We start from the raw sequence: 22,916 nt of genomic DNA, 5'->3' as shown, positions 1-22,916 counted from the left end.
GGACTGGAGGAGTTAGAGAAGCAACTGCGTAGAGCACGCAGCAGGGCATCAGGAGAGATGTGGAGGAAATAGAAGATAGAGGGATCGGATAAGAACGAAGACGAGGAGGAAGCAGGGGGGGAGGGAGAGGAGCAAGGGAGATCAGAAGGGGAGATGTGGGAGGAGAATGCGGGCAGGAGACTAGGCGAAGGAAAAAAGGTAAGATGTGCAGTAGTGAAGAAGGTGTTCAAAGAGTCGAGTGGAAGATCAGGATGAAGGTAAGGAACCTCAGCCCTGGCAAGGCCCAGAGATCGCAGCTCTGACCATAAGCGCGCAGAGCCCGTAGTCGGGCGCAGTCTATTAGAGAGATAAGAGCTTTTAGCTGACATTATGGCAGATTTTGCAAGATTACGTAAGGCGCAAAAAGTAGCTCGCCTCTCAGGAGAGGAGTGACGGAGAAAGGTTCTTCGGGCTGCGTCGCGCCTACACAGTCCGCGAATATCATCGTTAATCCACGGGGCGGGAGGTTTCTTTGCAACGAACGATTTTAGCAGAAAGAGCAATTTGCGAGCGGTGGTGAGGTACGTGTTAAGAGAGAGAGAGAGAGAGAGAGAGAGAGAGGGCGTTTATTACTATCCTAGGGTAAACCCTCTAAGGACAGAAAGAATATACAAATTATACAGGTCTAAGAGCGGTTCAACTTAAAACTAGTAACAACAAATAAAAATAATAGTAGAAAATAAAAAAATGAAAACAATAATTAGAATAGAGATGAAAACGAAAACGTGATTAATAATTTGACTAGCGCAAACGTACAGTGAATATAATGTATAGACATAATAGTAAAATAAAACAGAACAAGAATGTGATATACCTATCTTTATATAATACTAACAGAAAGAGTATTTGTATGCTAAGCAAAGAGAACGAGAACGAGAGCTAGAAAGGTAAAAGAAGGTGCCAATTCAATTAGACATAGACTAGAACGCAGTTAGGCCTGGGAATGAGGAGCGTCACTATGAAGCAAGAAACTATGAAGATCAAGTTTAAAGGCGCTAATGGAAACAGCACCGCGAATGGGTTAGGTGCGGGAAGTGAGTTCCAAAGCGTAGATGTAGCTACAGAAAAAGAACGCTGGAAAGTTGCTGTGCGACTAGTGGGAACAGTGAGGTCGAAGCCCTAGAAGCAGCGCGTGGTTGGAAGCAAGGTACAAGAGAGGATGCAAGGTAAGGGGGTGTCCCGGTACTGCTGACAGAGTAGATCAGGCAGCCGAGGAGATAAGACCTCCTGTTCTCCGCGCTCAGCCAGCCGAGTTGAGGATAGTGATGGGAGACATGATCGTCCCAGCGGAGGTCGAAGATGAAGCGCACACAAGCATTCATCAGTCGCCTAAGCTTAAGACTTTGCTGACCGGTTAGATCAGTTAGGACAGCGGAACAATAATCAAAGAATGGGAAAATCAGGGAGCATACCAGACGCACTCGCAGAGGACGCGACAGGCAGTGCTTGTAATATTTCAGGCGCCAGAGCACTCTGTTTACCCGTAGGGAGGTTGCCTTAACCTGCTCATTCCAGCTGAGCACGCTAGTAAAGGTTAAGCCGAGGTTGGTTACGCGATCAGTTATTTCTATAGGTGTGCCATTGAGCGTAAGGACCATGGTTAGTGTTGATGGCGTTGATGTAGCGGGCACTACCTATGAGAATGGCCTTGGTCTTGGAGGCATTCAGCATGAGGCGGTTGTTGTTTGCCCACCTCTCGATAGCAAAGATATCCTCGCTGATTTTCCCAAAGGCGTCAGCAAGGTCGGATGAACGGAAATGTAGGTAAATTTGCAGGTCGTCGGCATATAATATGTGATGGTAATGATGGAAAACAGCTCTTAGGTCGTTTATGAAAAGGGAAAAGAGCAAGGGGCCAAGAACGGAACCCTGAGGGACTCCCGCCTGAACAGTGGACCATGAGGAGAAGTCGTAGCGCTCACAAACACGCTGTGTTCTGTTAGAGAGATACGACTCAAACCAGCCAAGTACAGGAGAGGAGATGGCAAGCTTGCTCAGGGGTAAGTTGTGGCAGACGGAATCGAAAGCTTTAGAGAAGTCAAATAGGATGAGCAGGGTGACCATTCTTTGATCGATGGCTCGTCTTACATCGTCCGCCAGCTTCACGAGCGCAGTCTGCGTGCTGTAACCCCGCCGAAAACCAGACTGTAGAGGATCGAGGAGATGATGAGAGGAAAGGTGAGAGGATAGCTGATCATAAACGATGCGCTCAAAGATCTTGGAAAGGAAGCATAAGAGTGAGATAGGTCGGTAGTCTGAAGGAGAGGAAGGGGCTTTGATTTTAGGGAGAGAGATCACGTGGGAGCGCTTCCACAGGGTAGGAAAGGTAGAGGAGTTAAGGGAGAGGTTTAGGAGATCGAGAATGATATGAAACACGTAGGGAAGGCAGTCAAATATGAAGCGACGATTGAGGTCATCGGGGCCAGCAGCGTTGGATGACCGCCTAGCGAGAGTTGTCGAGAGGATATCAGGTGTGACATGCTTGAAGTAGAAGGAAGAAAAGCAAGGAACTGTGGTTGGTGCAGGGGGGAGGGAGTAGTGAGGAAGGTTAAGGACAGTGAGGGAGGTGGCTGGGAGTGATGACTTGCCGTGAAGAAAGAGTTGAACTGATCAAGAGATGCATTGGAAGACAAGGTGGGCGAGCGAGACTTGGCAAGTCCCATCGATCAAAGCTTGGACCAGAGCTGAGCGGGAGAAGAGGCAGAGTCGAGACGCTGCGCAAGGTAATCATTCCTGGCCATGTCCAGTAGGATGTTCACCTTGTTACGCAGTATGCGAAAAGTGACTAAGGTGGAGGAAGAAGGACGCCTGCGAAAGGCTCTTCTGGCCGAGTCTCTTTCGTGCATGGCTAAGCGCAGTTCACGCCGAATCCACGGGGCAGGCGGCCTTCTAGCGGAGAAAGTGCGGCGCGGGACCAGAGCGTCAAGAGTTGAGTGCAGAAGGTTAGTGATCTTATCGTCGAGCGAGACGGAGTGGTATACGGTTGTCCAGTCGAGAGTGGCTAGATGACTATGTAGTGCCTCGAGGCTATATTTGGAGAAATCGCGAGCGGAGATAAGACGAGGCGGAAGGCGATTAAAGTGATTATTAAGAGTGACCTCAATGAGATCGTGTGATGAGAAGAAGGATAGAGCACATTGACGATGGGACAGCACAAAGGCACTATTATTGACCAAGCAATGATCTATGCGGGTGTGCGAGGTGGCTGTGTGTCAGAAAACGGGACAATGTGGAGACGATTACTGTCGCAAAAATCTCGCAGCGAAGAAGCGTCGAAAGATTGGCGATTTAGGTCTATGTTGAAGTCGCCTATTATCACGGCAGACGGGAAGGAGGGTAGTAGCTTTTCAAAGTCTACTTAGAACAAGGCGAGATGACCTAATTTGGGAAGACGATAAATGATGGCTAGTAGGATAGGCCTGCGTCTCATCGCGGAGATGCTGACAAGCATATATTCTGGTTGGCTGCAATACTGTGCGGGCGAGGTAGCCAGTAACTTAGCGGATAGTCCGTCGCAAACATAAACGCCAATCCCTCCTCCCCCTTTGCCTATCCTGTCTGCACGCAGGAGCGAGAAGCCAGGGAGGCGTACCAAGCTATCAGGGACGTGGGGCTTGAGCCACGTTTCAGACATGGCAACTAGGTCATAGCTGCAGCTGGAGAAATAGTGAGCGAATTCATCAAAGTGGGGGATAAGGAATTGACAGTTCACATGGCATACTCAAAGTGGACTCGAGGGGGCAGAGGGGAGAGAGACCGATGAGAGTCAGGCTCCACCAGCAGATGAAGAGCGAGCAACTGTCGCATGGCCGGCTCCGGGAGCACCGGAGGACGCAGCGGGGGGCGCACGGGGTTTGACTATAGGCGCCCGCTGGAAGCCAGTCGTCGCAGAGGCGGCACCCGTAGATTGAGTTGATGAGAGTGCGGATGCGGCAACGTGCGTGAGGTCGGTCGAGGTCGTCGCGGAGGTAGAGGCCCCAGGGGTACTGGTGGTCGACGCAGAGATCAGAGGCGGGGGGCCGGCGGTGAGGCTGTTCAGATGCTTCCGATGTCGTACTCTGATGGGCGAAGTATCCGAGTGGCGCCTAAGGAAGATAAGGCCATTACGGACCCAGGCCCGGTGAAGCATGCCATCTCAAACCGCCCGCCTTGCATCGCTGAGGGTGGACCTCGCAGCAGCCGGCAGCCTCTCATTGATGTTAATCCTTAAACCCGAAAGCTCCGCGGACACCTCGGCGCCCTCGAGGACTCCCTTGGCCCTCTTCCCGTCAATCCACCGATTACGGGCGTCATTGGAGGACAACCTGACGATGATGGGGCGCGGACGGTCCCCCCTAGATGGGATCCGCACACAAGACGTAATCTCGGCAGGCGAAACCGCCACTCCCAGCGCGGAGGCAATGCCAGCAGTGACGGCGCGAATATCCTCGGAGGGGATCTCCCTCACGCCAAACATGATAAGCTCGGAGCTGAGCTTAGCGCGCTCAAGAGCCTCTAGACGCTCCTCAAGGTGACTCGCAGACTTGCCCAGGCCATCAGAAGGAGAGAGAGAGAATGAATGAATGAATGAATAAGCATTTATTTTGTCCTAGGGCAAGCCCTCTAAGGACTCTCTGAAGTACATACAGTAGAGCGTAAAGAATAACAAAATCACTTACAAACTAAGGTCTAACTAAGTTCCAGGAGAGTAGTAGGCAACAATAGAGAAAGAAAGAAGAAGAAGAAAATAAACTATAATAAACAAAACAAAAGAAATAAAAATGACTTTATAGTAGTAGAAGATATTAGTGGTGAGTAACGTTGATGGACGCTATGTGTGAGCCGAGGGGGGAAGCATTGCAGCAGGGACACGGCTATTCAGGTAGCCGAAGAGCAAGCGCTTGAAGGCGCTAGTTGAGGCGGCCTCCCTGACGGCAGAAGGGAGATTATTCCATAGGGAACACGCAATCGAATGAAAGGAACGTTGGTAGGTGGAGGTGCAGCAGAAAGGGACTGCGAGATCGAGGGAAGAAGAGGCGGAGGAGCGCAGGTGGGAGAGAGGACGGTGCTGAGGACGGAAGTTTTTGGAGAGATAGAGAGGAGACGAGTTGAGGATGATAAAAAATAGAAGGCAACATGTGAGGTATTCCCGCCTGTCGTCAGAGCTAAGCCACCCCAACCTCTCGTAAAACCCCGAAATGTGCTCATCCCTGCGAAGGTTGAAAATAAACCGCATGAGTTCATTAGGCATCTTAGCTTTAATTTTTGTTGCCCCGTCAGGTCAGTGAAGAGGGCCGCACAGTAGTCAAAGACGGGGAAGATGAGAGCCGTGACGAGCTGAGTACGAAGGCGCAAGGAGAGGCAGTTGGAGAAGGCCTTTAGCCGCCAAAGGATTCCGTTGACGCGGCTCGAAGTGCCACGTACATGCTCCGACCAACTGAGAGAGCTGCATAGGCAGATGCCAAGGTTTGTGACCTTGTCGGTTAATTCTATTAATGTACCGTTGAGGTGTAGTTGGATGCTAGAGGAGGGAATGCTGTTGATGAATTTAGAGCACCCCAGGAGCATTGATTTAGTTTTGCGAGCGTTAAGGATGAGGGAGTTGTTCTGAGCCCAGGACTCGATTGCGGCAATGTCCGCTCTGACCTTTGCAAGAGCGGCGTCTATGTCAGCAGATGGAAAGTGAATATAGATTTGCAGGTCATCTGCGTACAGGATGTGGCTGCAATGCCTTAGGACGGGGCTGAGGTCGTTGATGAAAAGTGAAAAAAGCAGGGGGCCGAGCCCTGGGGGACCCCAGCAATAACAGGCATCCAAGACGAGAAGGAGCCGTCCGGGCCACGCACGCGCTGGTGACGCCCCGTGAGGTAGGACCGCACCCATTGGCAGGCGGAGGGAGACAAGCGGAAAGAACGCAGCTTACGAAGAAGAAGATCGTGGGAGACCGTATCAAAGGCCTTGGTAAAGTCAAACAGGACAAGCAAGGTGACCATCCTTTTATCGATGGCCAGTCTCACATCATCTAGCAGCTTCAGGAGAGCCGTCTGTGTGCTGTGCCCCCTTCGGAAGCCAGTTTGGAGAGGATCGAGGAGGTTGTAGGTCAGTAGGTGAGAGGAGAGTTGCTCGAAGGCAACACGCTCGAGGATTTTAGACAAAAAAGCAAAGCAAGGATATAGGGCGGAAGTGGGAAGGTTTGGTGGGATCCTTGGATTTAGGAAGTGGGATAACATGAGAGAGTTTCCAGGAGGAGGGAAAGGAAGAAGTGGTGAAAGACCGGTTGAGAATATCGAGGATGAGAGGAAAAATAAACGGAAGACACATTAAGATGAAGCGACGGTTGATGTCGTCGGGTCCAGGGGATTTGGAGGTGCTGCGGCGTAGAGCGCGCAGCAAAGCATCGGGTGTAATGTGAAGGAAATAAAAGGTGGAAGGATCGGCTAGGAGCGAGGAGGAGACAGAAGGGCAAGGGAGAGGAGGGAGGCAAGGGAGAGGAGGGATTATGTGAGAGAGAGAGAGAGAGAGAGAGAGAGAGAGAGAGAGAGAGAGAGAGAGAGAGAGAGAGAGAGAGTGATTGAGAGATTGAGAGAGTTTAAATGTAAATGTGTTATCCGCGTACTGTTGTGTCATCTGAAAGCAGCAGGCGCCTTACGGAAACACTTGCGTGTAACAATGAGTTACGCCACTTCCGTATACCACTTGTATCTGACCCGTCATACGCTAACTATTCCTTTCTATAACTTAAAAACTAAGTTTCGGACAAATTTTTGCTAAAGAAGAAATCGCCTCAGAATTTGATTACGAATATGACTGTAAAAGGAACAATATCTATTCTAAATTGTATATACAAAGTGTCCCCGAATAAGTGGCCACTCCCTTTTATCTCGTAAATTAACAGAGATAGATCTAATAAATGTAATATTAAATTAAATGGCTTGAACTAAACTTTATTGTGAGCACAGTGGTTACTTGAAGAAATTATCTATGTTACAGAACGGAGCGACATGCATAACTTTTGCATGTAAGGTGAATATAATCTGATAAAAATTGTAGCGTACTTTCTAACGAGTACAATAATGTATGATATATCAAAATTATTTTAGAAATTATACAAGTTATATCATTTTAAAATTTCGTGGACGTACAATAGTACCATTTCAGTTTTGCCCTTGCAATGTGGCTAACTTCCGACTGCCGCTTTGGCGATTGACATGTAACGTGTTGACATCTAATTATAATATTTGGTGTAATAGATTTTATAGATTTTATGAATTTCGTATTTTTATTACTTACATTTTATGTACATCGAATATTACATGTTAATCACCAAAGTGGGAGTCGGAAGTTAGCAACACCGCAAGGGCAAAACTGAAATAGTACTATTCGCTCGCAAAATTTTATATTGCTATAACTCGTAAAAATTTTAAAATAATTTTAATATATCGTACATCATACATATACTCGTTAGAAAAAACGCTATAACTTTATCATGTAAAAATATTCACTTTACTATCCCTGATAGCCATGCATGTTTTGCAAAATCAAGTAACTTAATGCTGAGCATGAATTTTCGACTAGTTGCTGTGTATTTGCTGAAAACGTAACGCATAGTCCTACATATTCAACAACATGAGAGCAGATTTGAGACATTTTATGTCAGCAGATTCAAAGCAAACGGAGAGCAACTGTTGCTTATTCTGTTGCCAACAAAATGACTTCTATTCGTGGAAAACATTTTGCTTTATCAATCATTTTCAACAACATAAGAACAACGTGACGATAATAAAAAAAAGATAATGATGCTGTGCTTTTGTCGTGTATTTGTTAAAAACATTAAATATATTAATTATTGTCTTGTAGCCAAATAAAATGTCGAAAACGATTTGTGTGTGTGTGTGCGCGCGCGTGTACGTATGTGATTGTGTGTTTGCGCGAGCGTGTGTAATGTAATAAATAAACAGGAGTAAATTAATTATTTACTTGTCTATTAGATCGGATTGAAATGGATTTAACAAGTGAGTACTGACGTCATCGCTAGGCGGCCACGCCGCGGAAGATTTTCTCGTGAATCGAGTGTGGCCATAGGCGTTATATCCAGGTGCCACCGCGGTGGACACCCCAGCTCATACTTCCGTAAGCTTTTAGGACTTGCTTGTTGTAAGCTCGAGATGAATACTCGCTCTCATTTTTTTCAAACGTGACGTGTGTGTGTGGAACATTGGTCCACATAAAATTTTATATTTTTATATGTAAATAACAATTTGTATTGTTATTTAATCTTGTACATAAATTAAATGTTTAATTTAAATTTAATTTTTTTTAACGAAAAGGATACAAGAAATACTTTTTTGTAAACTAAACATTTATTACGTTTACATTAATGTATTCTATTTTAATAAATCTATCTAGATTCCGATCTTATTTTCAATCGGTCTTAATACCGTATTTTTGGTGTAGAAATCTCGATCGATTTGGATTACTTTTTTTTAATCGGTTTTATCGCACATTTTTGGCAGAGTGGTAACAATTCAGCAGAAAGAAGAATTAACTTATTTATTTTTTATATATTTGAAAAAAAGTACAAAACATATATTTAACCGTTTTCGACATGTTGTTGAATATTGACTCAGCACATGTTGTTGGCAATTTGCTCTTATGTTGCTCTTTATGTATAGCGATAAACCGTTGATAGCAAATACGCAGCATATTGGAAGCAAAACGTGCTGAATTCATACGATGTCAAACCAAAGGCAAATGAAGCACACACCTTGTTCTAAATTTGCTGAAAACTAATGCCCTTTGTTTTCGGCAACATTACAGCAACAACACAGACAGATGGCTATCAGGGATGCAAAAGTTATGCATGTCTCTTCGTTCTGTTACATAGATAATTTCTTTAAGTAACCACTGTGCTCACAATAACGTTTAGCTCAAACCATTTAATTTCATATTACATTTATTGGGTCTATCTCTGTTAGTTTACGAGATAAAAGAGGATGGTCACTTGTACGAAAACACTCTATGTGTGTGTGCGTGTGCATTTGCGTGTATGTGTACTCTAGTTAATGCAAAATGTATATTTTTCTCTGTACGTATTTATTATAGGCCCATTCAACGCGTTTTTACACCACGAACGAATTCGGCAGAAAAAATGTGTCGTCTGCCCCGCGAACCGAGATATTATTGACGATTCAGCTTACAGGTTAGAAAAACCATCATATCGTATCCCATACAGCACAGAGAGATTGCAGGAACATTGCAGAATGATTTTATTGAAACATTGTAATGTTGCATTTTGATTGCGAAACATTGCTGCAACATTACTGGAAGATTGTAGCAATATTAAGATGTCCGCTTTTTGAAATATTGCATTGAAACATCCCATTTTTCCAAAATATTCACATAAATATTATTACATCACATAATTCCAATGAACAAAACAATATTTGTGTAACATTTTAAAAAACATTTTTCGCAAAAAAAATGTCGGGAATATTTTTTCGGAAATTTCCAAGCGGTCACCCATCCAAGTCGCGACTCCGGTGAACGTTGCGTGATATCCATGATCGCTGCGAACTGATTCCTTGTGATGACCTGTAAACACTTTATGCTGATATGTGTATATAACTGATAGATCAGGTCAATATACGTTATCGAAAAAATAAAATATGTATAATTAAAGCATAATATTTATATAAACAAATATAAAATTATAGATTTTTTTACTAATTTTGCAAATACAGAATAGCATTTGGAATAACTTTTCTGTTATTTGTTTAAATAAAAATGTAATTAGAAAATATATATCATATATATAATACAATAATTAAATTAAATATGAAAAAAATTTTTATTAAAAAAACAATTAAAAAATATTGTTTGTTTATTGGGCTGTATAATCGAGGTTTTTTTATATATGGACCTATTTCGTCTACTGATATAAATATTTATGTTTTTTAACAATACTATGATGCACACAGCACCACGGGATCGCATGCATTTTCTAGACGTCTTAAAATCAACATTTGAAGGATATCTGCAGACGTCTATACAAAGTTGATTTGCAGTCAACTTTGAAAGCCTGACTTGGATGAGTCGATTTACAGTCGATATATGGACGGTTGTACTGTTAGGGAATGTAGAGATTCAGCGGAAAATTTGCTCGACTTTGGTTTGCTAAATGCGGATGAATAATTATGGATAAGTTAAATTAATATATTATTATACGCGAATATTCTGCTTTGGCTCTTTATTGCCACTACTTTATTAAAAAATTATGATATTGCAATGTTTTCGGAATATTACTGGCATATGCTTTGCGATGTTGCAGGCATATTGCTAATTTATGTTTCTACAACGTCTCCGTAATATTGCTATGCAATCTGCAACATTGCAACGTTGCTGCAATGTTGCTGGAATTTTCTGTGCTGTATGGGATATCACGGCAATCATGATCGCGGCCACGTGATGTATCACATGGTCACATGCGGGCTGATAGTGTAATAATGAGCGCCACTCGTTACTTGTGTCGTAAAGATGTACTGGACAAGATTTGTCGTTTGGCGATAACGACGTATCTTAAAAAAAATGCCAAGATTTGGACTTTGCATTGCGACCTCCGCACGTAGAGCATGGAGAGAAAAAATAAAAACACTTTTCTCATACAATTTGACCCTAAGCTATCTATTGAGACTAATCAGAACTTGATCGGTAAGCCGTTACTGAGATCTGATAATCTCGTTATGCTTGAACTCGCTGACTCGCGTAAAAGAGGGTTAGTCGGTCTCGCTAAAGCGTGGATTTGGTGTGAGACGCGACCTCTAGATATGTATGTATATATATATATATATATATATATATATATATATATATATGGGGCATTCCACGTGAAAGGGGTCCATTTAAAAATAAACTGTTTGGGATTTTTTAAATGATAATTAAAACATGTTAGTGGACGTATTGTATAAGGTTAATGATAAAAAAAAATAAGTATTATATGCTTTGCATTAAAAATATTGAAAGCTATCGTTTAAATAAATAAAAAAAAAATGTTTTTTTTTAACATTTGTAGTTAAAATTAAAAAATTTTAGAGACATGATTTTTTAGAATTTTTCCCGTATTTTTAGATAAAAATATTAATTTTAGTGACAAAAATTTAATAGTATCAAAAAAATTAATTTTTTAGCTTTAAATAAAAAAAATGAACAATTTTATCCATTTTTAAAAATTTGAAAAAATTCTTAAAAATACTTTAATACATTGTGACGTGACATCCAGTTCGGCTGCCCGTCATAGGGGTCGTAAGATCCGGTCGGGAAGCGCGCGCTGCGGCTCTACGTCCTCTCGGCTTGGAGACGGACGTGTCGGCGCGCGCGCTAATAATATTTGGCGTCTTTATTTTGTGTGCGTATGTTCGTCCCTGAAATTGTAGCGACGTTTGCGGATTGACGGCTAGCAAATAATTTTGTATCGACGAAGTCTCACCCGGCAAGAAGACTGCGAGAAGGAGGATGTACCGTCACCCGGAGCTTTACAGATCGTGCGCAGAATCGCAGTAGCGCGCACGACAAGTGATCTCAATTTAATTAATTACGTTATCTCTTACCGTCGCGCCTGTACGCAACAGTAAAGCCGCTGAATCTTGCAGGATGCAAAGAGGGAAAGTCAGACAAAGGGGTATTGACATTCTACACAGATCATCGCGTGGGAGACCTCGAACGAAGAGCTGCAAGAAGACATTCCTGATTTGGTCCCAAGTGCGGGGGCAGCGAAGAGTCCGTAAGGATAGCCGTCCGGCCTCGGAAAAACCACGGGAAGAGACGCAAGCTGCCCGAAGACACCGACCTACTTCAAATTGCGCGCCGCAGCGCTGATTAGCCTGATTAGAAGGTCGCGAGGACCGCATAATAAGGCGGAACCAATAGCGAGATGCGAGGAGTCCCTTGCGTGGGGCGAAAGATCCTGCCTGCCGCCTGCCGAATTTCCTCGCGTTATTGATCACTTTGCTGTGGATCGTCATAAGAGCCGTCACGAGCTGCCTCTGTTCCTGAGACTGACCTTTCGAGCCAAGCCAGCGTCGTGGTGAGACGAACGAGACTCTTGTAAAGTCGATTTCGCCGATCGGATGGCTCGCGCACGCGGTAGTCGCTATCAGAGTCCGCGTAAGATTTTACATTGGAAGAGGAACACGTAGGCGATCGCGTGCTGTTTGCGTGCTCTACCGGCGTGCGTCTCATCCGATGAAGTCGCGTCTTAAACCTCCTTAGTTCCGTTTATTGAGAGCGTCGCCGATACCACAGCTAGGTCGCATTAATTGTTGTAGTATTCTTGTGAGTTGTCCGTAGTAGCGTTTATATGTGTTTCTGTTTGGCAATTGCGTATTTCGTACCAAAACGCCATATAATTTTGTGTGGAATGAGAGTGCGCGTGTAGAGAGTTCTGAGTGTGCACGGCGTATCTTGTCCGTCGTTAATTTGAATAATCTTGTCTCTCTCTTCGTTCGGTGAGCTCGTGCCGACAACCGCGTGGTATTTTCCGGCCGCTTCCGGGTCGCGAGAAATTGTTACCGAGCTTTGTGGTTTAGTCCGAGATCGACAGAAATATATTGTTAATTCCCTCTTTAATTGATATGTTTTCTTTAAGTTCAGTATATTTATATATTTAATACTAATTTTTTTTCCATCTACATGCCAGCAAAAAACAATGTGTGAAAGGATAAAACTAGATGTACTTTCTTTTTTTTGCAAATGATCCATAAAAAAAAAGCTTTATTTTTAAGCAATTTGACTGCTTAATTCCCTTAAGTCTACTTTATGAAACTTGAAATTATTTGGAACTTTAAAAAGAGATTTTTGTTAGGTAAACGACTTTTGTGTTCTATGTCTAATGAAATACTTGGCTAGTTATTGTATATAATCTAATGTTTGTTTTAGAGTAATTTAAAAAAATGTTTTTGTTTAGAATACTGTTATTTCAAAAATGTTTTTTTAGGTCTTTTTTTTATGAAAAATTTTTTTAGATTTTTTAAAATTTTTGTTTATTTGTTAAGAATTTCAGAAAATTACCGACACTTTTTTTATATACACTAAACAACAAAATTATTGCAACACTCATTTATACCAAAATTTCGCACAACTTCAAATAGTCATAACTTTGTTAAAAATTATCGTGCTTGAAATTTTTTTTTATTTTAAAGCCTGAAGTCTTTATTTTAAGGCGCATTTGGCTAATTTGTCATTTCTTTTCTCCTTCTGCCGTTTCTTTAAGGGGCTATATCAGTGTGACCTCAAAATTTAGGTAATTTTTGGGAATTTTTTTGAAAAAAGTATTTTATCAAATGTTTAAATTTTAGGAATGTATTTGCTTATAAACAAACTGTATAATTTAATTTTTCCGTACAAAAATAATGAAATACGAGCGACTTATGCCCTATTTCCCGGAACCCCAAAAAGAAAAAGTTTCTCCACTGCTGTAGTGATACCGGTCGCAAGAATGTCTGAAATGGAAGAAAAAAACAAAATACGCTGTTAAACTAAAACGTATTCTCCGACGTAGAATATTTGACAAAATGGTGGAGTTTTGAAAAAAATTTTTGATTTAGCTTTAAAAAATGATCGTTTCTTCGACCAAATTGATAGTTTTCATTCAATAAAAAATATTCTACATCATTGTACAGAAAAGCAAGTTCAGAAGACTCCGTTAAAATTTCAAATCAATAGAATAATTGGTCTTTGAGTTAGAGCTGCAGCGAATTTGAAAAATACCGTTTTAAGAAAAACGGGTTTAAAGTTTTAACTATTTATTTCTTCATGATAAAATGATATTTATCATAAAAGTATTACTATGCTATTCCTGGCTCATATAATAAATCCTCCTCTTTCTCAAAAAAGCCAGTGAAGCTCTTCTCCGAGCTGTCAAATCTTCTTTTGAAGCCGCTTGGTGTCGTAATTCCGCTTGGTGGATTCTGTTATCATCTTTCTCCTCGGCATATTTCTTTGCAATAGGACCAATGGTGACTTTATTGGTCCAGAATTCACATATGAAACACCGCACTCACATACTACAGTAATTTTGAATCTTAAACTCCGTGAACTTGCTTTGTTTAATTTAACACTTTTTTGCACTTTTTACACATAACTAAATTGCTAATTGCAGTGAAAACAGACATAAACTGAATAACACGGTATTCATGAATATTACCAATTATAATTTGATTATTTCCGGTACATAAGAGTTTTTCAGTGGCTGTACTACACCGTTCCCAAGCAGTAAGAGCGTTTTTGACCTGTAAGTGGTTGTTTTTTAGAATACTGTGTTGTAGCTCCATTAGCTACTTTAAGGCGATGCTGGACCGGTCTCTATATGTGCTTATTTTTGTGCACAGATAACTCTTAATTGGCTTTACAGATCATAAAATCTTTTTACACAATTAAAGTAGTGACAAAAACACACCTCGCTAGCTATAATTAAATATAAAAAAAGAAAGTTGATTAAAAAATTATAGTTTAATTATCGGCTTCTGCAGCCAACTCGTGACAATACATACCCATATAAAAATTTTAGACATTGTGTGTATGAAATAAGTAGCTAGCGAGATGTAAATTAAATCAAAGAACAATACGGTGCTTGCAAAATAATCTTAGAAGCTTTAGTATAAAAGATATAAATGTATGAAAATCGTTTATGTAATTTTTACGTGTATTGGTGCGAAGAGAAATTGGGTTTATTGTAGTTCAGAGATCTTGCATTAGATGCGCTAAAGTAAAAAAAACAAGGACAGATGAGTGTGTTTGACAAAGTGCGCTAGCCTATTCCCCTTGCCCATCCCCTCTTTGCCTCGCGCGCGACCAAGAGTTCGTCGAAGAAAAATTTACAGCAATCTGCAGTACCGACGTCGAGTGAGTTCCACCGTCAGTCCAGCATCGCCTTAATTGTCTTGCATATCCGTTTAGCAACAATTACGCCACCAGCGCTCGTTGCATCGGAAATGCAAGATCGCGAATTTTGCCAATCATGCGAGCAGCGTAAGCATCGCATGATTGACGCGAGTATGACCATATGGCCATCGCAAGGGCCTAATGTCCCACCATATCAGAAATACCGCAACTATAAGTTAGGCTGCCTAATTATGGGCAGCGGGAGATTCTTAATGTAAAGTACAAGCGGCACGTACGCGCTCCGCGATAAGTCGGTCACCCGACACCTCGTAAAACATCCAGCGGCCAAGTCCGCAATAACACGTGATTCGTTCAATTTGATTATATTAAAAAGGAAAATCATTTATAATAAAGTTTGGGGAATAAAAGTGTAATAAGAAAGTGAAAGTGTTATTTGCCACCCTGCCACCATGTCCTCCTCTAAGAGTCCTCTTTGTAGGTTCCAACCTTTCAGACGGACCGAATCCCGAATATTTTATCTTGTTGCACTCGCCGGTACAACAACTGCCATTTTTAAATTATTTGAGATTTGACCTTGAAATTTTAATATGATATTCTTGAAGGTATAAGCTTTCGGAAAATGCAAAGGAATTGATTTTTTGAAAGTGTTACATTAGTCCCTTAAAATTAAAACACGTGTTTTATTTCCAAACATTTGCATAGTTTGACGCATTCCACGAGGTAGGATAAATTTTTTTCGCATATGTCACAATAGCCATTGTAAAATTTGGAGTTTTCTTTGCAAATTATAAAAAAAACAGGTTTGTACGATTTTTTTGAGGAGTTAGGATGTGTCAAAATTATGTACACATTTTTGTCAGTTACCGCCTGTATTATCTGGATTTTGATTTGTCTCATTGATTATGGGCGACCTTCTTTAGCTGATGTTATTCGTCCTTGTCCTCTTTTTTGACGAAATCCACCTGTTTCTTGATAACGAGCCCAAACTCAAGTGATAGTGGATCAATGAACACTTATCTCCTTGCAAGATAACTTTGATTCAATTCTTCTTGCAAAAAAGCAATGATTTGCGCCCATTGAATTTTGTTCAAACGAGGCATTGTTACAACTTTATCGTTTGCTTCTTGAGTGATACAGTAAAGAATAAATTTACGCTTATAGAGTTTTGATGTTTATAGTTTTTATGGGAATCAATGTAAATCACTGTATTTCACATCGTTTCTCTGAATTATGCAAAAACTGTAAGTACCGAAACTCTATATAAGCGTAAGCTTATTCTTTACTATATTACTCAAGAATCAAATGATAAAATTGTAACCATGCCTCGTTTAAACGAAATTCAACGTTGGCAAATCATTGCTCTTTTGGAAGAAGAATTGAATCAAAGTTATGTTGCAAGGAGAAGAGATGTTCATCGATCCTCTATCTCTCGAGTTTGAGCTCGTTATCAAGAAACAGACGGATTTCGTCGAAAAAAAGGACAAGGTCAAAGATGAATAACGTCATCTAGAAAAGATCGCCTCATCATCAATGAGACAAATCAAAATCCGGGTAATGGTGGCGGTAACTGACAAACTACATAACCTTGATACATCCTAACTCCTCAAAAAAAATTATACAAACTTAAATTGAGAGAATTTCCGGATGGATGCCACGTGCGTGTTGGGCACTTTGCTAACGTTTCGCAAACATTGCAGCTTGCATCATCAGGGCTGAGAGCTCCGATACTGAGCTCCCTTCGGTTGTGATGGTCCTTATACAGGGTGTCAGGTAACTACCGCCCGTAGTTTCGTAGATTGATAGATCAAGTAAAACTGAGTCCTTTACCATTTTTTAATATTTGCCATAGTTAACGAAATAAAAATTAATAAAGTTTGCGAATAAACGCCTATCACCGCGCGCAAGGACCGCCCGCCGGTCGCTGAGACGTAGGCAGCCGTGGCTGTAGGTGCGGCGCGGTGAGGAAGGAAAAGCAGCAGTAGCTCGGGGGCGTAGCTATATTTTCATTGCGCCCGGGGGGGGGGGGGTTGATTGGTCAGCCAATCAGAGCGTTTTGATTGATTGGCCGGTCAATTAAAAAAACCCGGGAGGACGGTATGCCAAATAGGATTTACTTGAAGGCCTTTGTCGCGGTTGAGGTTGTCAAGATATTTCAAGATTTCCAGACTTTCCCAACATTTTCTAGCGAAGTAGCCTTGTGACGGAGCCAATATGGTAGACTTATCACACTGCACGGCATGTCCAGTCTCCATCCAATGTTCCGCCAAGGCTGATTGCGAAAAATGGCTGTATTTGGCACACCTCTGGTGTTCTTTGATCCGTATACTGATCTTCCTCCCGGTTTCTCCTATACAGGGTGTCAGGTAACGATCGCCCGTGGTTTCGTGGATTGATAAATCAAGTAAAACTGAGTAGAAAAGTCCTTTACCACTTTTTAATATTTGCCATAGTTAACGAAATAAAAATTAATAAAGTCTGCGAATAAGCGCGTATCCCCGCGCGCAAGGCCCGCCCGCCGGTCGCCGAGACGTAGGCAGCCGCGGCTGTAGGCGCGGCGCTGTGCGGTGAAGAAGGAAAAGCAGTAGCTGTTTTTCCCTCCTCACCGCACAGCGCCGCGCCTACAGCCGCGGCTGCCTACGTCTCGGCGACCGGCGGGCGGTCCTTGCGCGCGGTGATACGCGCTTATTCGCAGACTTTATTAATTTTTATTTCGTTAACTATGGCAAATATTAAAAAATGGTAAAGGACTTTTCTGCTCAGTTTTACTTGATCTATCAATCCACGAAACCACGGGCGATCGTTACCTGACACCCTGTATATAGTTTTTTGCAGACACAAGATATCTTGTACACACCTGGTATTTTCAGGCTTGATCTTTGATCCTTAGGATTAGGGAGTAATTGAGCAATTTTCTTCTGGGGTTTGAAGATTACTCTGATGTTGTGTTTACTCAAAATTCTGCCTATGCGCTCTGTTGTACCTTGAAGATACAGACCGGCCGGTCAATCAAAATGGTCTGATTGGCTGACCAATCAACCCCCCCCCCCCGACCGGGCGTAATGGGGATATATAAGGACCACCACAACCGAAGGGAGCTCAGTATCGGAGCTCTCAGCCCTGATGATGCAAGCTGCAATGTTTGCAAAACGTCGGCAAAGTGCCCAACACGCATGTGGCATTTATTCGGAAACCCTCTTGGTTAACGATATCAACGGCCAGGAAAGCCTCAAGACTGGAATTATACAAACCTGTTTTTTTTTTAATTTACAGGGAAAACACTAAATTTTCCGATTGCTATCGTGACATTTGTGAAAAAAATTCGTCCTATCTTGTGGAGTGCGTCAAAATATGCAAATGTTTGGAAACAAAACACGCCTTTACTTTTAAACAAACGGCGGAATAAGGAAAGCAAAAATTTAAAATTGGCCAAAAGCGTCTTAAAGTAGAGACTTTAAACTTTAAAATAAAAAAAAACTTTTAAGTACAATAATTTTTAACAAAATTATAATTATTTGTGGTTGGGCAAAATTTGGTATAATGAGTGTTGCGATAATTTTGTTGCTTAGTGTATTTGGCAGAATTTTTTTTTTTAAGACTTTTGTTTAAGATCACGATTTTAACAGATCAGTGTACAATGTTTATAGGAAGTGTGTGATTTTTTATAATGTAGTACTTACGAAAATATGATCAGTAGGTTTGCCATCATTGTCATATTTGAACAACATATTGTTTACCCAGAAATCACCATGATTAATGACATTGAATTCATCTTCAGATGGCTCAGTTGCATCTATTCCTATTTGATATATGTGGTCGGTAAGTTTAGCAATTTTTTCCGAATATCTAGTAAAATAAAAAAAATTAGAATGTGAAGAAGCTCTACAAAAAATAATCAATGAAATAAAGAGTCTCTGAGAGCTGACACTGGATTTTCATGTGTGATAATACAATTTTATTTATTAACAAAACATTTCAATAAAATATTGTAGTTAGTGTTTAAAATTGTATTATTACACATAAAGGTTCTGTACCGGCTTTTAGAGGCTTTTTTATTTCATAATAAATTAAAAGTCACAAATATAAAATTATATACAATTAGAACTATATAAACAGTTGCTCTAAACAGTGCAATATGTATTATACTTATAAGATAACTATATCCTATATGGCTGGTCTACCTAAGTTTCGTGATATTTTTAATTGCTTAATGAGTCTAAAACTAAAAACTAATATAACAAAATTCACAATAGAAAACATTTCTAAATATTAATTTAAGATATGAAATAATTTCAAATATTTACGTAGATGTAGTAAATACTTTTTAAAAAAGCGCTATTTAGGTCGCATTGAGTATGTATTCAATAAGGGGTAATTATGTTTTCCTTTCTTTTTCAGAAAAAGTTTTAAAAATGGATAACAAAGTGATTCAATGTTACATAAGTTTATTAACATATTGTCATATTAACATAGGATTACACAAAGAACTATTTTCATCAACAGCTCATTAAGTAAACAATTGATTTATCTTAATTTTTCTCTTTAAAAACTATGGTTTTATACTTGGTTTTTTAATTAAAGTTTAGTAAGTGGATTATAATTTATAATCTAAAAAATAAAAGTATCGAAAAATCATTACAATTGTATGTATTTATATTGATCTAATCTATATTAGTTTTATCTTACAAAAAATTTTCGTTTCTTTATTATAAACAGGAGAGAGAGAGAGAGAGAGAGAGAGAGAGAGAGAGAGAGAGAGAGAGATTGATTGATTGATTTGACGTTTATTACTATCTAGGGCATAGCCTTTTAAGAATATAACATAAGAAATAGAAGTACATACATAGAATTTATGGCGCAAAGTACATAACAAAAATAACAAAAATAAAAATAAAAAAACCTAAAATGAAACAACTAGAAAACAAAAGAAAATAGCAAATAAGAATGTAAATAAAACATGTGCGTAAAGTTAATAAAAATTAAAGAAAGAAGAGAGAAAACAAATTATTTAAGTCAAGAACTACGAGTAAAACTTATTTTTTACACAACAATTTAGTGACTAAAAAGAGAACGGAAATAAATTGTATTCAAAAAAGAGCCGTGTGTAAGAGCCGCAAAGATAAAAGCGACGTGGCAGATTAAGAAAAGGCTAGGCGCGAGCCGGAGGTGGAAGCGTCGCAGCGCGACCGCGGTTCCACAAGTAACTAAAGAGCAAGCGCTTGAATTCATCAGTCGAGACTGCTCCCCTGATGGCAGGAGATAGATTATTCCATAAGGAGCACGCTATCGTATGAAAGGAACGTTAGTAGGTAGAGGTGCGGCAGAAGGGGACGGCAAGGTCAAAGGAAGAGGAGGGTAAAGAGCGCAGGTATGACAGGGGACGGTGAAGAGGAAGTTTTCGGAGAGGTAGGGGGGAGTCGACTTAAGGATGATGGAGAATAGAAGAGAACATGTAAGGTACTCCCTTCTGTCGTCAGAGTCGATTCACCTCAGCCTCTCATAGTATCCCAAAATATGCTTATCTTTGCGTAAGTTGTAGATGAACTGTACGCGTGAGTTCATCAGGCGCCTAAGCTTTAACTTTTGTTGCCCCGTCAGATCAGTAAAAAAGGCCGCGCTGTAATAAAAAACGGGGAAGAAAAGGGCCGTGACGAGCTGGATACGGAGGCGCAAGGAAAGGCTGTTGGAAAAGTCCTTAGGCGCCACACGATCCCGTTCACACGGCTTGAAGTATATGCTCCGCCCAGCTAAGGGTGTTGGTGAGACAGATACCAAGGTTGGTGACCTTAATGCTGAACTATATTTGGACATCGCTTAGGTGCAGTTGAATGTGAGAGGAGGCTATTAACAAACTTAGCACTCCTCAGGAGCACTGCTTTAGTTTTCTGTACGTTTAAGGTAAGAAAGTTAGCCAAGGCCCAGAATTCTATGGTGGCAATATTTTCTCTGATCATTGTCAGAGCAGCATCAAGATCTGCTGGCGAGAAGTGAAAATAGATTTGCAAGTTATCAGCGTAAAGAATACGCTTGCAGTGTTTTAGAACAAACCTGAGATCATTTATAAAAAGAGAGAATAACAGGAGACCAAGAACCGAGACCTGGGGCACACCGGTCACGACAGGCAATCAGGACAAGAAAACGCCATCCAGGCCGCGCATGCGCTGATGGCGCGCCGAAAGGTACGACAGCATCCACTGGCAGGCAGAGGACAGGTGGAGGGAACTTAGCTTTTGAAGAAGGAGACTGTGGGAGACTGTGTTGAAAGCCTTTGTGAAGTCAAACAGCACGATTAAGGTAACCATTCTTTTGTCGATAACCAATCTCGCATTGTCCACCAGCCTCAGGCAAGCAGTCTGTGTGTTATTCTCTCTACAAAAGCTGATTTGGAGAGGACCTAGGAGATTATGAAACTGAGGTGGGAAAAGAGTTGCTCAAAAGCAACGCGCTCGAGCACTTTAGAAAGGAAGCAGAGCAAAGAAATTAGACGGAAATGGGAATGTTTGGAAGAATGCTTTGTTTTGGGAAATGGAATGATGTGGGGCTGTTTCCAAATGGAGGGAAAAGAAGAATTAAATATGTGAAGGATATTAGGGAAAATAATAAAAAGGCTTTGAAGGATGAGGCGACAGTTTATGTCGTCAGGCCCAGAAAAGTTGGAGCAGGTGCTGCATAGAGCACGCAGCAGGGCGTCGGGTGTGATATGAAAGAAATGAAAAGCAGAGTGATCGGATAAAGATGAGGACGAGGTGGAGAGGGAGGAAGGAGGATAAATGAGACCAGGAAGGTCAGGAAGAGAGGTGCGAGAGGAGGAGTCAGACGGGGAGATTGAAGAGGCATGAGAGGTAAGGTGAGCGGAAGTAAATAAAGTATTCAAGGAATCCAGTGGAAGATCGAGATGCAGATAAGGAGTCTCAGCATTGGTAAGGCCCAGAGAGCGCAGCTCCGACCATTGACGCGCAAGACTGCCGGTCGAGCTCAGTTTGGTTGCGAGATAGGAGCTTTTCGCTGACATTATTGCAGATTTTGATTGGTTGCGTAGGGTACAGAAAATTACATTTTTTTTGGGAGAAGGGTGACGGAGGTAAGCTTGTCTAGCTGAGTCGCGCGTTTGCAGTAATTTGCAAATGTCATCATTAATTCACGGTGCAGGTGGCTTCCTTGCAATAAACAATTTCAGCAGAAAGAGAGTATCCTGGGCAGTGGTAAGGAACTGGTTTAGGGAGAACATCATACCTTTAACATGTGGGAGACGGACGATACTAGGACAGTCAAAAGAGAGCACAAAGTTGTGAAGTTTTTGCGGATCAATCCCAGAATGGTCACGGATGCAGACAAGGTGAGGAGGAAGACAATGTATGAGCAGATTGAGCGCAACTTCGATGAGATTATGATTTGACAGAAAAGGAACGGGCAGCTGGTTATAAGAGGTAACAAGAGCGAGGTCACTGACAAGGCAATGATCTATTCTGGTACGAGATGAAATGGTGTGGTGAGTGTTACCGAAAAAGACGAAGGAGAGACGGTTGCTAATACAGAAATCCGTAAGAGAGTCAGAGTCATGAGAAGAGCGGTTGATGTCGATGTTGAAATCTCCAATGATTTTTGCATTTTGAAAAGAGGGGAGGAATCTCTCGAAGTCGGCCTAAAAGATAATAGAAAAAGAGAAAGAGAGAGAGAGAGAGAGAGAGAGAGAGAGATGTTATGATAAAAATATAAATTACTCACTAAATATATTGGGTGTACAACTTAATTTGGTCCGTTTTTTTTTGGTTGAAAAACGCATTTATTTAAACAGTAAAATAAATTAATATCTTATTCAAAGTATTGTCCATCGCTAGTCACTACTTTTTCTCATCTCTCTGGCAATTTATGGATTCCGTCGCGGAAGAAACGTTCATTTTTTGAAGCCAAGAATGAATTGAGCCAATTTTTGATACCCTCTTCTGAAATGAAGCTTATTTCAGGCAAAGCGTTCTGCATCAATCAAAACAAATTGTAGTTGGAAG

At 41.2% G+C, this 22,916-nt stretch overlaps 1 protein-coding gene across 1 annotated transcript in view; it reads right to left on the bottom strand.

Moving 5' to 3' along the window:
- LOC105198287 overlaps positions 1 to 22,916 on the bottom strand; it is a 103,721-nt gene that overhangs the window by 13,533 nt on the left and 67,272 nt on the right. The window contains exon 5 of the mRNA XM_039457638.1: positions 18,591 to 18,756. Coding sequence (XP_039313572.1) covers positions 18,591 to 18,756 — 166 coding nt within the window. The remainder of the gene's footprint in view (positions 1 to 18,590; positions 18,757 to 22,916) is intronic.

This window comes from Solenopsis invicta, chromosome 14, assembly GCF_016802725.1.
Source record: "Solenopsis invicta isolate M01_SB chromosome 14, UNIL_Sinv_3.0, whole genome shotgun sequence".
Classification (NCBI taxonomy): Eukaryota; Metazoa; Arthropoda; class Insecta; order Hymenoptera; family Formicidae; genus Solenopsis; species Solenopsis invicta.
Note: the sequence above shows the minus strand (reverse complement) of the source record. Positions and strands in the feature narration are given on the sequence as shown.